This window comes from Anolis sagrei, chromosome 3 (genome assembly GCF_037176765.1).
Source record: "Anolis sagrei isolate rAnoSag1 chromosome 3, rAnoSag1.mat, whole genome shotgun sequence".
Taxonomy (NCBI): Eukaryota; Metazoa; Chordata; class Lepidosauria; order Squamata; family Dactyloidae; genus Anolis; species Anolis sagrei.
Window position 1 is genome coordinate 147,004,116 of NC_090023.1, and position 13,798 is coordinate 147,017,913.

Consider the following 13,798-nt stretch of genomic DNA (forward strand, 5'->3'; position numbering starts at 1 on the left):
CTCTTTAGCCTTAGTGAGTTGGTCGGCACTGTTGGATATTATGGCAAGTAGAGCTAACTTCTAATTTTACTTTTTTTACTGAACCTTTGGGTGGTCATTAAATTGAGGGTCATGTTTTTATGGTTAGAAATAATTTGATGTTTTTATGGTGAGATATAATTTTATAATGTAACTGTGTAATTTTGGGTTCTTTAAATAATTGATTGCTTGATATTGGATTGCTTTGGGATTGTGTGGATCATGAATGTATTTATGTTTGCACTCATGGTGAGACATTGAATGTTTGCCTCTATGTTTTTTGTCTGATGAAATCTGCCCTGAGTCCTCTTGGGGAGATAGGGTGAAAACAAATAAAGTTGTTGTTGTTGTTGTTGTTGTTGTTGTTATTTAGGAGTCAGCAGAGTTCATTTTTTCTGGTTTTTCCTCAGTGAATCTTTTCCCTATTTTCAGTCCCCAGTTGCAAAATTTCACATGAAATGGATGGGATTAAATAAATTAGGTGTGTTTTGTCTCTCATCTAAATTTTTCCCCATGTTGAGAGACTATCTCTGGACCTCTCTATGCCTGTCCACCGTAGCACTTTCACATTTCAAAAGATGAGAAGAATTTGTATCTACTCAGAAATAAGTTACTGTCGCAACCTCCATAGAGGTGGATCTTGGATTGGATCTCAGAGCAGGTTTATACGTAGATTGGACCTTTAATGGAAATTATAGATTGAATCTTCTTTTCAGAAGTAGGAGCAACACTGATGACCTCAGAGGCAAATTTCCAAGTCATCCTATGATTCCAGGGAAGCATTATTTGGGCTGTAAAATGAGCAATTTGGAGCAATAAATTACTTGGCTCCAGAGCTTTTTCTTTCTGATGTTGCCGGTTAGTTTCCTTTTGAAAAATCTGCCAATTCTTGTCTGGGAAGAGAGCTTCTCCCCCTGCCCACTTGTACCATTTGGCCTGCTCCCTTGGGCAGTTGTTTTCTGATTTCCAAAACCCTGAGATTTTCTTATAATTCCCACCTCAGCAGCAGCAAGCTAATAGCTCGACAATATTGCCATGTACTCAAGGGCTCCCAGCTCATTATAGGAATGGAGAGAGAAAGGTTACAAAATCAATTCCCTCTTTCTACCTGTTCTCACTTATTTCTTAAAACATAAGGGATGTTTTGAAGCATAATGCTACTCCCAAGGCAGACTGGGACATTTTAACAGTAAAATTTTCATTTAATTTTGTGTGTTGGGTGGACTTTACAGTTTTGAGGTACAAAAAGAGTGTTTCTTCCTCAACACCTTTTATACAGAATTTAATCATCAGGCCTTATTAAAATGGTAGTGCTGGTAGTGTTGATAAGAGAATCCTTTCTTTTTTCCTAGATTGTGTCTTCTTTCTCTTTGCTATTTTTTCTGGATACTTATAGTGGTGCAGTGGGATTAAACACCTGAGCTGCTGAACTTGCTGTCTGAAAAGTTGGCAATTCAAATCCAGGGAATGGGTTTTTTTTTCTTTGTGTCAGGAGTGACTTGAGAAACTGCAAGTTGCTTCTGATGTAAGAGAATTGGCCGTCTGCAAGGATGTTGTTCAGGGGACATCTGGATGTTTGATGTTTTACCATCTTTGTGAGAAGCTTCTCTCATGTCCCTTCATGGGGAGCAGGAGTTGACAGAGCAAGCTGAACCCGCTCTCCCCAGATTCAAACCACTGACCTATCAGTCAACAATCCTGCCAGCACAAGAGTTTAACCCATCGCACTACCGGAAAGCAGGGTGAACTCCCGCTGTTAGCCCCAACTTCTGCCAACCTAGCAGTTCGAAAATATGCAAATGTGAGTAGATCAATAGATACTGCTTCAGTAGGAAGGTAACATGCTGGCCACATGACCTATGGACAATGCCAGCTCTTTGGCTTAGAAATGGATATGAGCACCATCCCTCAGAGTGGGCATGACTAAACTTATTGTCAGGGGAAATCTTTACCTATATTAAAGAGCCTGATGTTGTTGATGTCATGGGCAAAAGCAGAGAGAACCAGTATTTGTTAAACATTATTGAGGCTTTTCTTGGTTTTGGTAATTTGGGATTTCTGTGCTACAGGAGTATCACCTCAGAATAGACCTGATCCTCTACCTCATCTTCTTAAGAAATCCAGCCCTCCATTGCCACTGAAACAAGACTGGATGCATCCAGAACATAACTTGTGTCACGTAGAGGTAGAAATTGAGATGGCCCCACCAAGTAGTCCAAACCCTGGAAACTGTGAAACTGGAATTATCCGCAGAACACTGAAGTATTCTGAAACAGACCTGGATTCTGTACCCTTGCGATGCTACCATGAAACCAACATTGATGACATCTTGGCTGAAAAAGATGAAGTGGATTCAGCCATTGAGAGCCAGAAGGACAGTGAGAGCAATCCCAGTTTCACAGGAATATTGGGGAAAGGAAATAATGTTCCAGAGGACCAGTTGATTCAGCACACTAGGGAAAATGATGATGGCAAGTGTTTAAGGAATAAGATCCAAGACATTGAAAATGATGAGGTATTTGAAGTTACACAGCAGCATCATGAGAGGTAAGGATTATCTTGAATTGACAGTACTTAATATTTCATTTGCAATTAGCGATGGTACTTATCTTCTATTTGTTTTTTGCATGCCCAGATAACAATAGAAATATGGAATTAATTGGATTCAGAATAACAGAGCTGGTTATGCAGGGCAATTTAATAATTATTAGAATAGGACTGAGTCTGGCCAGTACCCCTCAGGGACATTGTATCTTCTGCTAGGACCTGTGGCAATGGTCCTTGTTTTGCTGAAGAGCTGCTAATGAGATTATTCAATGTCTCAGTTGGTCTAAGATGTGCTGGGGTAAGAGCACTTCATGTTCCCTCAAAGAGCTTATAAACTTCCACCATTAATATTAAGTTCTGTGTTTTCTACCTCATATTTGCAGGCAATTCTACTCTTGTGCAGTTGCTGTCATGTTTGTGTTTTGGATCTAACCAGTAATGCTACTATCTTCCACTTCTTTCCTGTGCCCAACTGTAATGACATAGGACTTAATGTCCTATAATTACCTGCATTTATTCCTGTGAAATGATTAAACATGTGCCAACCTCCATAAAACCAAAAGTATTTATTACAATCTGTGAGCGGTTCGTCGGTTAATAGTCTTTTTTAGAGGCCCTAATGTTCTTCCCATAGGACTTTGCTTGGATAATGGTAACTATACATTGATATTCTGGTTAGTCTTTTTAGAGCTCACAGAGAAACCTGAATAATTCATGGGGAAACAAAAAATGGAAGGTCATTCTCTTCATATTCTTTTGTATTCCTTTGCATGCATGCACACACACATATGAAGTGTAATGTATTCTGTTGCCTTTTTTTTGGAATGGATGGATCTCCACAGTCCAGGTTTTACACCATGCTCTGCTAAAACAAAAATGTATGCTCAGAAGAGATTTTTTCTTAGCCATGTTTCTTGCATCATTGTAGAATAGCAGATCCTAATGACTGTGAAGATCTTCAAGCATCAGCAAGGAGTCCTTTGCTTCTGACAAAACTATTGGTGTAAACACCAACCCACCATGCAGAAAATCCTAGTCCTGGTAGTCCCTTCTTAGCCATCAACATCTACAGCTTTGATTTGTTGAGGCGTTTTTCTTATCCTAGCAACTACACAAATATACAGGTTGCTTTCTTTTCTACTTTCTTGTTTACGTCTTCTGCACAGCTCATTACATCTGGAAACATGATATTGCTTATTCATCCCTATCATCCACCCATCTGCTGACTGACAGGTCAGCAGTTCAAATCCGAGGAGTGGGGTGAGCTCCCATCTGTCAGCTGTAGCTTCTCATGCGGGGACATGAGAGAAGCCTCCCACAGGATGGTAAAACATCCGGGCATCTCCTGGGTAATGTCCTTGCGGACATTCAGTTCCCTCATACCTGAAGCAACTTGCAGTTTCTCAAGTCACTCCTGACATGAAAAAACACTAATCTCCTTAGTCTGTGGGACTAAAATCTCTCCCTCACCTAATAATTGAGTTGGCCCTGTCCCAGTTTCAGTCTACTGTTCGTGATTAAATTGTGAGTAAGAGAAACGTCCCTTCAGCTTTCAGTGACATTCTTTTTCCTACCCATGAACACTTACTTGAACTCTTTATAGCAAGATGATGCAGTCTTTGTTCTGACATAACTTCATACTATCTTAATCTGAGTCAGCATACTTACCAAAAGGAGAGGCGGGTACTAAATAAAAAATGTTGTTCTTATTGTTATTACTGCTACTGCTATTACTGTGATCAGGAAGAGAGAGAGATAAGAAGTGGAGCAGTGCTTGTCTCTTGGTAACAAACATCTCTTTCTTTCTCTTCTTAACCATCCATCTCCAGGATCATCAACAGAGAAGCCCAAGGGTTGCTCAAGTCCCCTGTGCCCTTCCTTCTTGGGCACAGCTTATCCAGGGATGGCATGGATTCATTCAGCAAGCATTTTGAGAGCATCATGGAGTCCCACCGAGCCAAAGGGACGTCTTACACCAGCCTAGATTCCATTGACATCCTGTCCTCCCCAGCTCACACACATAGTGGGACATACTTTACTTTTGATCTGCCTACTCTTACCCCAGAAATACAAGAGCAAATTCGAGATAGTGCCAAACTCATTGAACAAAACTTTGCCCCACTGGCCCCTGTAGAGCCAGATTCTGGAACGAGCTCTGCCACTGATGCTCCCTGGACTGAGCGCGAAGAGGAGCCACAAGGAGGCAGGAAAGGTGTCTTGCAGAGTCCCTGCCATTCTGAGGACAGCTTGGGAATCCCCCTGGCCTCCATCTTAAGGTGAGTGGAAAAAGCTAACTATAGGTTGGGAATTCCTGAGATAGTGTCATCTTTTCATCCAGGATTCCAGAATATCCTCATTTTCCCCACACCCTAGCAATGTAGTATGGAAATCATAGATTCAACAGTGTCCATCTGGTGTATTTCCATTCTGCTGGAAAGAGAAATAAGTAGCGCGAGGAACTACCCTAGGCCTTTGAGTCCTATCCCTTTGGTTTTTTAGCTTTACAAGTGGACATTTAATCTGAAGGAATACTCTTTTCAAAGTGGAAGTGGGTTGTCTGTGCCAAAATCATTAGTTCCGTTCCAAATGTTCGTGCTGTTTGATTTTAACTGTGAAAAGTGACATTTCAAAAGGAGTGATGAGGCCTTAAGGATTTTTTACAAAGACATTTACTTTCCAATTTATCATTTTTTCAAAAACGTTTTGAAAAATATTGTTTGCACAATCCAGTGTTGTCCTGATTCCATTTTTTAAGCTTGAAAGAATGTTGCTCTTTTAAAAAAATACAGTTGTTATTATACATTAAAGAGTATGCAAAGACTTTTTAAAATATGTGGCTAAAAATCTTTGACTGAATTTTTCAAACCTAGAAACCTTCTCTCTGAAAACACATTCATCATTTACAGAAATGTGATCAGACATGGATTACTTTTACTGCTTTTCAGAGATGAAAACATGATGGAATTTCCCTCCTCTTCATTTCATTTCAGCACTAAAAGTAATCCAGATTCTATGCAAATCAAATTTACATATTTTAGTTCAAAATAATAAGAATAAGAAAATTATTTTTCATAGTACAACAACTATTTATATAGTATGAAATGTGCATGGTGTTTTGTGATAAAACAAGTGAAAACAATGGGTACTGCTGAAGGTATATAATGTAAAAATAAATTAATTGCGCTGATTATTCCTTTTATGAAATTGCTCAAAGGAGAATTAGAAAAATTGTTATTTGAGCCTCTGACTCACAGTAATTTCATTTTTACCTTATAAAAATTGGTGTGAAGTTGGTACAAGCTATTGTCTAGTAAAGATAATGACGCTGAGCAGTTTTCACAATGTCAATTCTGTGAACAGCTTCCAAAATTATTTGCTTTGCTCTCAACCTTACCTTTCCTGGGGCCAGCATAAAATAGCATGGCAAAAAAGAGAAAAAATCATGAAATATTTGTTGTACAAGAATGCTGTTTGTCTCCCCAAGAAGCTAGGTTTTCATGTTTGTGTGCAAGAGCCAATGTAGTGTTGTAGTTTGAGCACTGGACTGGGGCTTGGCCATGAAAACCCACTGGGTGACACTGGGTCTCAGAGGAAAGCAAAGGCAAACTCTCTGAATGAATCTTACTGAGACAAAACCCATGATAAGTTCATCTTAGGGTCACTGAAATGACTTGAAAGCACACAGCAACAACGCCTGCATGGATCTCACACTTCTGAAAAGTGGGTAGAAAATGTGGTAAGGCTCTTTCTGAAATAGAGAATATATGGCCCTTTATAATATAACAATAATAACTTTATTCTTATACACCACCATCTCCCTGAAGGGACTCGGCACAGCTTACATATGGGACAGAGTGTCCAGAAGACAAAAAGCAAAACAGTCCATTAAAACATAAACACAATTAAAATAAAACATAATGAAGCATAACAATACAGATAAAAACACAATCAAATAAAACTTGAAGAGTATAAGACGACAGGATTGAAAATTCCATCAAAACAATACTCGACAAAAAACCAATAACTAGAAATACTGAAATGGGCATAGCCATGCTGTAAAAAGGGTCAGGCATGGCATAGTGCAAAACAGCGTATCATAGGACCGGGGAATTGGATGAAGGTTAGAAAACAAGAGTACTGTCTGGCAAACAAGGAACTGGGCATTTATAACTAAGAACTAGTCATTCTCAAATGCTTGTTGAAACATCAAGGTTTTCAGATCCCTACGAAAGGAGGACAGTGTCAGGACTTGCCTAATCTCCCTGGGGAGGGTGTTCCAAAGTCTGGAAGCCACCACCGAGTAAGCCCTCTCTCTCCCTCACCCCCACCAGCCATTTTTGTGACTGTGGTGGGAGTGAGAGGAGGGCCTCCCCAGTGGATCTTAGTGCCCACACCAGTTCATAGGGGGAGATAGGCTGGGCCTGAACTGTTTAGGGCTTTATAGGTCATAATCTGTACTTTGAATTGCAATAGGAAACTTATCAGTAGCCAGTGGAGCTGCTTTAAGAGGGGTGTTGTGCACTCCCTATAGTTAGCTGCCAATCTTTGCACTAGTTGCAGTTTCCGGGCCATCTTCAAAGGCAGCCCCACATAGAGTTCATTGCAAATAATCCAATCTGGATATAACCAAGGCATGGACCACCATGGCCAAGTCAAGCTTCTCGAGGTACGTTCGCAGCTGGCTCATAAGCTTTTAACTATGCAAAGGTCTTCCCGGCCATCGTCGACACCTGAGCATCAAGCATCAGCACTGAATCCAGGAGGGCCCCCAGACTGTGTGCCTGTGTCCTCAGAGGGCGTGTAACCCCGTCGAGTACAGTTTGCCACCCTATAGGTCATAATCTGACCAGAAGGACCTCTGTCTCGTCCTTTAGATGTAGTTGGAGTGAAACCTTCAGCACAGCTATAGATGAGGGAATATGGGTTTAATAGTAAAAAAAATGCATCTGTGACACTGCATATTCACTGTCCCTAATTTGCAATACATTTGATGATTTTATCAATATTCACACGAGCCTGAAACTTGTATTTGTATGCATCTGTAAAAAATGTTTCATGGTAGGCAATGATGAAAACAGTCAGCTCTGGTACTATAGGGAAGAGGTTTTTTTTATTATTCTGGTATCACATTCTCAACATTAAACCTTCCTCTTTATATCTGCTATTTAGTATAGAAGGAGGTCTCTCACTGGCACCAGGAGAAAGTCCTCTCCAAATGCTAATGGGGGTGACGGGTGTAAAGGAAGAAACAATTTACAGATTTCCTCATGCCCCATGGTATTGATTCTGATCTCATTGTAACTGCCAGAAATATGCCAGTTCTCTTTACGTGTCATATATTATATGTATATTCTGTCTCAAGGTTATTATTGGGTTACTGATAGGAGTGATGGAACAGGAATCATTTCATTACAATTCTGCTTGTATGCCTTCCTTTAAAAGCTGATCTGGCTGATTTCTTAGTGAAAGTGGGCCTCAACATCTTTTACCATATACATCACAGGTTGAGTATCCCTTCTCCAAAATGCTTGGGACCAGATATGTTTTGAATTTTGGATTATTATTGTGATTTCATATACATAGTGAGATAGCTTGGCGATGAGACCCAAGTCTAAATGCAACATAATGTGTGATTCATATGCATCTTATACACACACATTTAATAATGTTGTGAATGAAACAAAGTTTGTGTATATTGAACCATCAAAAAGCAATCTTCTACACAGCAATATAACTCAGAATATCAAGGCAGATAATCCACAATCTGTCTTGATATCTGCTTTGAACTGGGTTATCTGAGTACCCTACGATCTGCATTATCTTAATTGATGTTTTAATGTAGATGTTTTTAATTGTTTTGGATTTTAATGTGTTGTTTATTTATCGATATGTATATGTTTGGCATCAAATTGTTGCCTTTGTAAGTCCTCTCTGAATCCCTTTCGGGGTGAGAAAGCCAGGGTAAAAGTGTGGTAAATAAATAAATAATCAAGTTCAATATGGATTTTATACAACTGTGTGAAAGGGGCCTTAAACATCCACATGGATGATTTTGGAGAGATTGTTGTTGGGTGCTGAACCATAGGGTTTTCTTGGCAAGATCAGATCAGAAGAGGTTTGCCTTCCTCTGAGGATGTTATTCAACTATATTATAATTAAGGCTGACTCAGAGGAATTACGTTCTAATGTTGTTACCAGAATTCAATGAGGAGAGTATTCTCTATATCTCATATTAATAAAACCTAATCACTGGATCATTCTGAAATGTAGCAGTATGGGAAGTCAGGCTTTGTGAGTATGTGCCAATTTTGAGGTGGAAAGGCTAGGAAATGGTTTATTTATAGAAATTTAATGTTTGACAGGTAATTTCTAACAGTCCAACAGGGTTTTGCTTGTATGTTTTTTGTCCTCATATTCTTTAGTGGTGTTAAATTTTGGCATTTACTATATATACAAACAGTCCCTGAGTTACATCCGACTTACAAATGACTCATAGCTAAGAATGGGGATTAGACAACAGGACATGAGAGAAATCTGCCCCTAAGAAGGGAAAATGACTCCTGAAAGAGGTATCATGAGGAAAAGGTGTCTCCTCTGAAATTTTATCACCAATCCTTGTTTCCACAACAAGCCAAATATTTCAAAATCCAATTATCACAGGGACAGAAAGTGAGGTGAAATCTTCTGAAAAGATGTACAGACAGCAAAACAAACCCCATGGGGGCGTTAATCCTTGCCTATGTTATCCAATGCTTAAAAATACACATTTTGGCTGGGGTTACACTTAAAAAATGTACCTGTTCTGATCTACATCAGAATTCAACTTAAGAACTAACTTACAGGAGTCAATCTTGTTCATAACCCAGGAACTGCCTGCACTTGTTTGTAAGCCGAACTTGGGTATAGGACAAATTTTGCCACCGTAATAATGGATTTTTGTATGGCCTGTGGATAAATCAAGAGTCATTCCACGGTGAGGGGAAAGCAGCCCTGGCTGCCACTACCATTTCCCACCCGGACATTTGAAAAGGTCAGAAATGGTGCTACAGCCAAGACAGTAGAGAGGGTCAGTGCTTCTTTTAAGATCTCACCTTTTGCCATTGAGAGAAGGGGATGGATCGCTTTCTATAAATAAGAGTTAAGGAACAATAGTGGTGCTGACATAATGGAGGTGGTATGTTCCCTGTACTCCGGTAAGAAATCTGACTACTGCCCGTTGGACCACTTGAAGCTTCTGAACAGTCTTCAAAGGCAACCCCACATAGAGTACGTTGCAGTAATCTATTTGGGATGTAAAAAGAGTGTGGGCTTCCATAGCCATTATACAGCAGAAAGAGTTCATTATACAGTAGAAAGAAGTCAAGTGTAGGACTAGATGGTCCTTGTGGTCTCTTTCAACTCTATAATTGTTATGATATACATTTAAATTCTTATTTGATCTGATTACTTCAAGATGTGCCACTTTTTCTATCTTGAGTCCAAATAGTTGTCTTAACATCACTTTATCTTCCTCTATGCTTTCTGTTATCATTTTTGTTTCCTGTTGCTAATTTTAAATCTGGATACTGGTCCATAATTTTCAAGAGTTGTTAATAGCACATCGATAACATTCAAGTAGATTTTCCAGAATCAACATTATATATCTTTTCATCTGTCCTGTTTCACAACCATATATAGAAATTGGAAATATGATGGCAGACAATCCTCACTTTACTATTTATTTATACAATATATCTTTATCTTTCTCAATCTTGTCTAGTTCCTTCATAGCTTCCAATTCCGAGTCTTCAGTCACCATTCTGTTTAATGATGGAATCAAGATATGGAAAATCTTGATGCCTGCGTCTTCTGCTTTAAAAATTCAACAAAAATCATAAATGACATGAAACAAATAACAATACTTACCAAAAATGAATCGGAGATGGTTAAAAAGCCATACATTGGGGGAGGGGGGTGTCCTTAGATTTATACTGTCACCGATTTCATAGATAACTTTTTTGAATCATTGCACTTAAACTATTGGTGGTAGTACAACTCCAGTCATTGTTGGATGGCACATCTTGTCTGATTCATAGAATGGTCATCCAGATTTACAAGTCTGAAGCACAGATGAAGATTTAAGAATATTAGTTTATATGCTTGGGATGGAAATGTGAAAACTATTATTTCGCAGCAGGTAATATGCCAGGTGAGGAACTGCTTTGCCTTGGATCTAGTTTTTCCAATTGCCATGCAATTATTTATCCAGTAGGTGGCATGTGCCATTTATTGAATTTCCTCTTCAAGGCAAAAAAGCAGATAATAAGGATCAGGATTGTGTGTACTGAGGTTCCATGAAGTTTGTGGTGGGTTCCTCCATCTCTAATGCTGCCTGCAAGATCTTTGTTCAAGGAATATATTTATGCAGTTTCAAAAAGGGCACTGAATTATACAAGATGAAAACAGTCAGTCAGTCAGTCAGTAGCCTTTATTTCGGTCAACAAACCATCGGCTAAGTCAAGTGAAAGTAGAATGATGAAATACAACAATAAACAATTAATAACATCACATTTGGCTTATAATTAATAAAAACAAGTATCACCATTCGCTATCGGATGAATGGCTACAAGATGAAAACAGCAAGGGAAGGAAATGGTTTCCACTTAAATTAAAAACTCAGTCAGGGAAAACCTTTAGGGACTGCGATCTTTTTCTTGTGTAATTTATTCATTTTCATATTTTTCAGATGCCTTTAAGGGCATAACCTGCACAAGGCAGTGTACACAAATCATAAAATTAAGGTACATTAAGACAAACATATCTGATTCTGTGTGTTGTTGTTGTTACGTGATCCCTCGTAGTCCAAGGATAATGGTCCTCCAAGTGTAGTGTCTATAGGTAACTGTGGAGCCTTATTCTTGATCTGCATCTTCTCCTGCAGTGAGGGCATCGGTTTCAAGGTGGAAGGCGGTCCCGGTTGGGGTTGGCTTGACACGCCTTCCTCTTGGCACGTTTCTCTCTTTTGCCCTTCATTCGTGCCTCTTCAAATTCTACAGCACTGCTGGTCACAGCTGACCTCCAACTGGAGCGCTCAAGGGCCAGGGCTTCACAGTTCTCAGTGTCTATGCCACAATTTTTAAGGTTGGCTTTGAACCCATCTTTAAATCTCTTTTCCTGTCCTCCAACATTCCATTTTCCAGTCTTGAGTTTGGAATAGAGCAGCTGCTTTGGGAGACGGTGGTCGTGCATCCGAACAACATGGCCGGTCGATCCTGTGTATATGTCCCTTCATAACCATAGAATTATGAATTTCAAGGGGTTTCCTTAGGCAAAAATACTAAAGAGATAGTTTATACAAAGAGATCCGATCTCTAGAAGCAGTGACACTGAAAACATTAATCACCTAGGATATTTGCTTACGAATGAAATTATGTAATCCAATTGTCCTTATTACTGGTGCTGATGACACAACACATTACAGTTGATGTTCAAGGCCAGTCCTACTAATAGCCAAGCAAGATCTATCTCAGAAACTGGAAGCTAGATGCTGAATTGCAGGCTCTGTTAATGATCAATTTTCTAGGTACAGATTGGTGATCATAGAACAGGACATTATCCGAAAATAAGCTAGAAACCATGTTGCAATGATTCGAAGTCAAGCCTCACCAGAAAGGTTCTGTCTCCTTCATTCTTTCCAACCTGTTCTCAATAACATTTAATAGGTGGGACAGGGAAATGGTTTCCAAAATGTGCATGGTGGAACAAGTCAGTAGTAAGCAAGTTTACTGCATTTTTGAAGTCCAGAGATCAGGACAAAATAACAACCTATGATGGTTGCAATTCATCATCTCCTAAGACATTGCTGCCATAGAACTAGAGCCAAAGGTACAGAGGTCTTTTGGGGTTTACTCTGTCCTTTCCTTAGTTCTAAAGAAGGATATATGGACTAAGCAGGTCCTGAAGAAACTAATAGTGTTTTCACTGGGGGAAAGTGCATTGTCAGGCATCAACAGAATTCTCAAAGGCACTTGCACACGCATCATATGGGTAGCAATGATAGTTTTCATATAAGAGTCACAATTTTGAATTTAGGTGTGGCCCATTCAACCTTACATCAGGACCTCATCTATTCATCACAAAGGTTCTGGGGAAATTAGTAACTCACCTTTAGCTTATATAGGAAGAATTTCTCTACCCTCATCTGTTTGACATCCAAGCTATTATAAACACTTAATGGCTGTAGAAGCCACTTTTTCTTTGTCTGTCTCAAGACCAATCTACACTGCCATATAATGCTGTTCAAAACTGCATTATGTGGTCAGTGTAGCCTCATATAATGCTGTTTAAATCGCATATTAGTCCATACTGAGCATATAATGATGTTTGAAACTGCATTACATATCAGTGTAGATGGACCCTCGGGGATTATAGTTAAGTCATAGTAAGAGCTGTTTGAATGTACCACAGACTATAGCCATCTGGGAATACATTCAGATATTCATTAGATCTGCATATGCCTGCACGAGCAATGGAGACTACGCTGATCTCCCTGACAGGCAGCTATATATTCTGTCCTTCAGGATATGATAGCCCAGATTTTACATGAAGTTTCTCCAGTAGCTGCCTGGGACCCTTTCAGGACCTGACTGCAATCTGTATCAGAGCATCAGTACAAAAAGCTTAGTGTGGTGGAAACTCAGGGGCTGCCAGCCCAAAAAATATTTCTACCAAAAGTGGTGATAACAATGGATGTGAGCCCATTAGCATGGGCAACATTTCTTGGCAGCAAAGTAGCCATGTGGTTAGTTCTAAAAGTAAAAATAAATAAAACAAGTGATCTAGATTTGGGGATGGCCAGCTGGCCAGCTTTCCAGATAAGTGTTCAAGAGATCATAATTTTCATGGATTTCAAGAAAGGCATACATCAGGAGTGGGGAAAGTGTGGTCCGTGGACTACATGCTGCCCCCAAGGCTATTCTGCACTTTTGATTTTTATTCTAATTCTAAAGAGACCCAGGGGCAAAATTTCCATATCCTTCCTGCCAGCCTGTTTTTCAGCCAGGGCCTTTCAATCTGCAAACCAGAAATGATTTCTATTCAATACATATTTTGGAATAAGTTCCCTTCTGGACATAAAGCAGGTCAAAGGGACAAAAATGTGCTGAAATTGCTCCCTCAATTTCTCATACAGTGCACACGGAGGCATGAGCTTGTTTTTCCTAACATGAACATATTTTAAAATGAAGATATGGCC

The 13,798-nt window shown here is 39.4% G+C and overlaps 1 protein-coding gene across 4 annotated transcripts in view; it reads left to right on the forward strand.

The window, feature by feature from the left end:
- The window catches only part of PSD (pleckstrin and Sec7 domain containing), a 128,021-nt gene that overhangs the window by 24,585 nt on the left and 89,638 nt on the right, over window positions 1-13,798 (forward strand). For all 4 annotated transcript variants that reach the window (XM_060769221.2, XM_060769222.2, XM_067466947.1 and 1 more), the window contains 2 exons: window positions 2,088-2,565; window positions 4,395-4,841. In XM_060769221.2, the coding sequence (XP_060625204.2) occupies window positions 2,088-2,565; window positions 4,395-4,841 (925 nt within the window). The remainder of the gene's footprint in view (window positions 1-2,087; window positions 2,566-4,394; window positions 4,842-13,798) is intronic.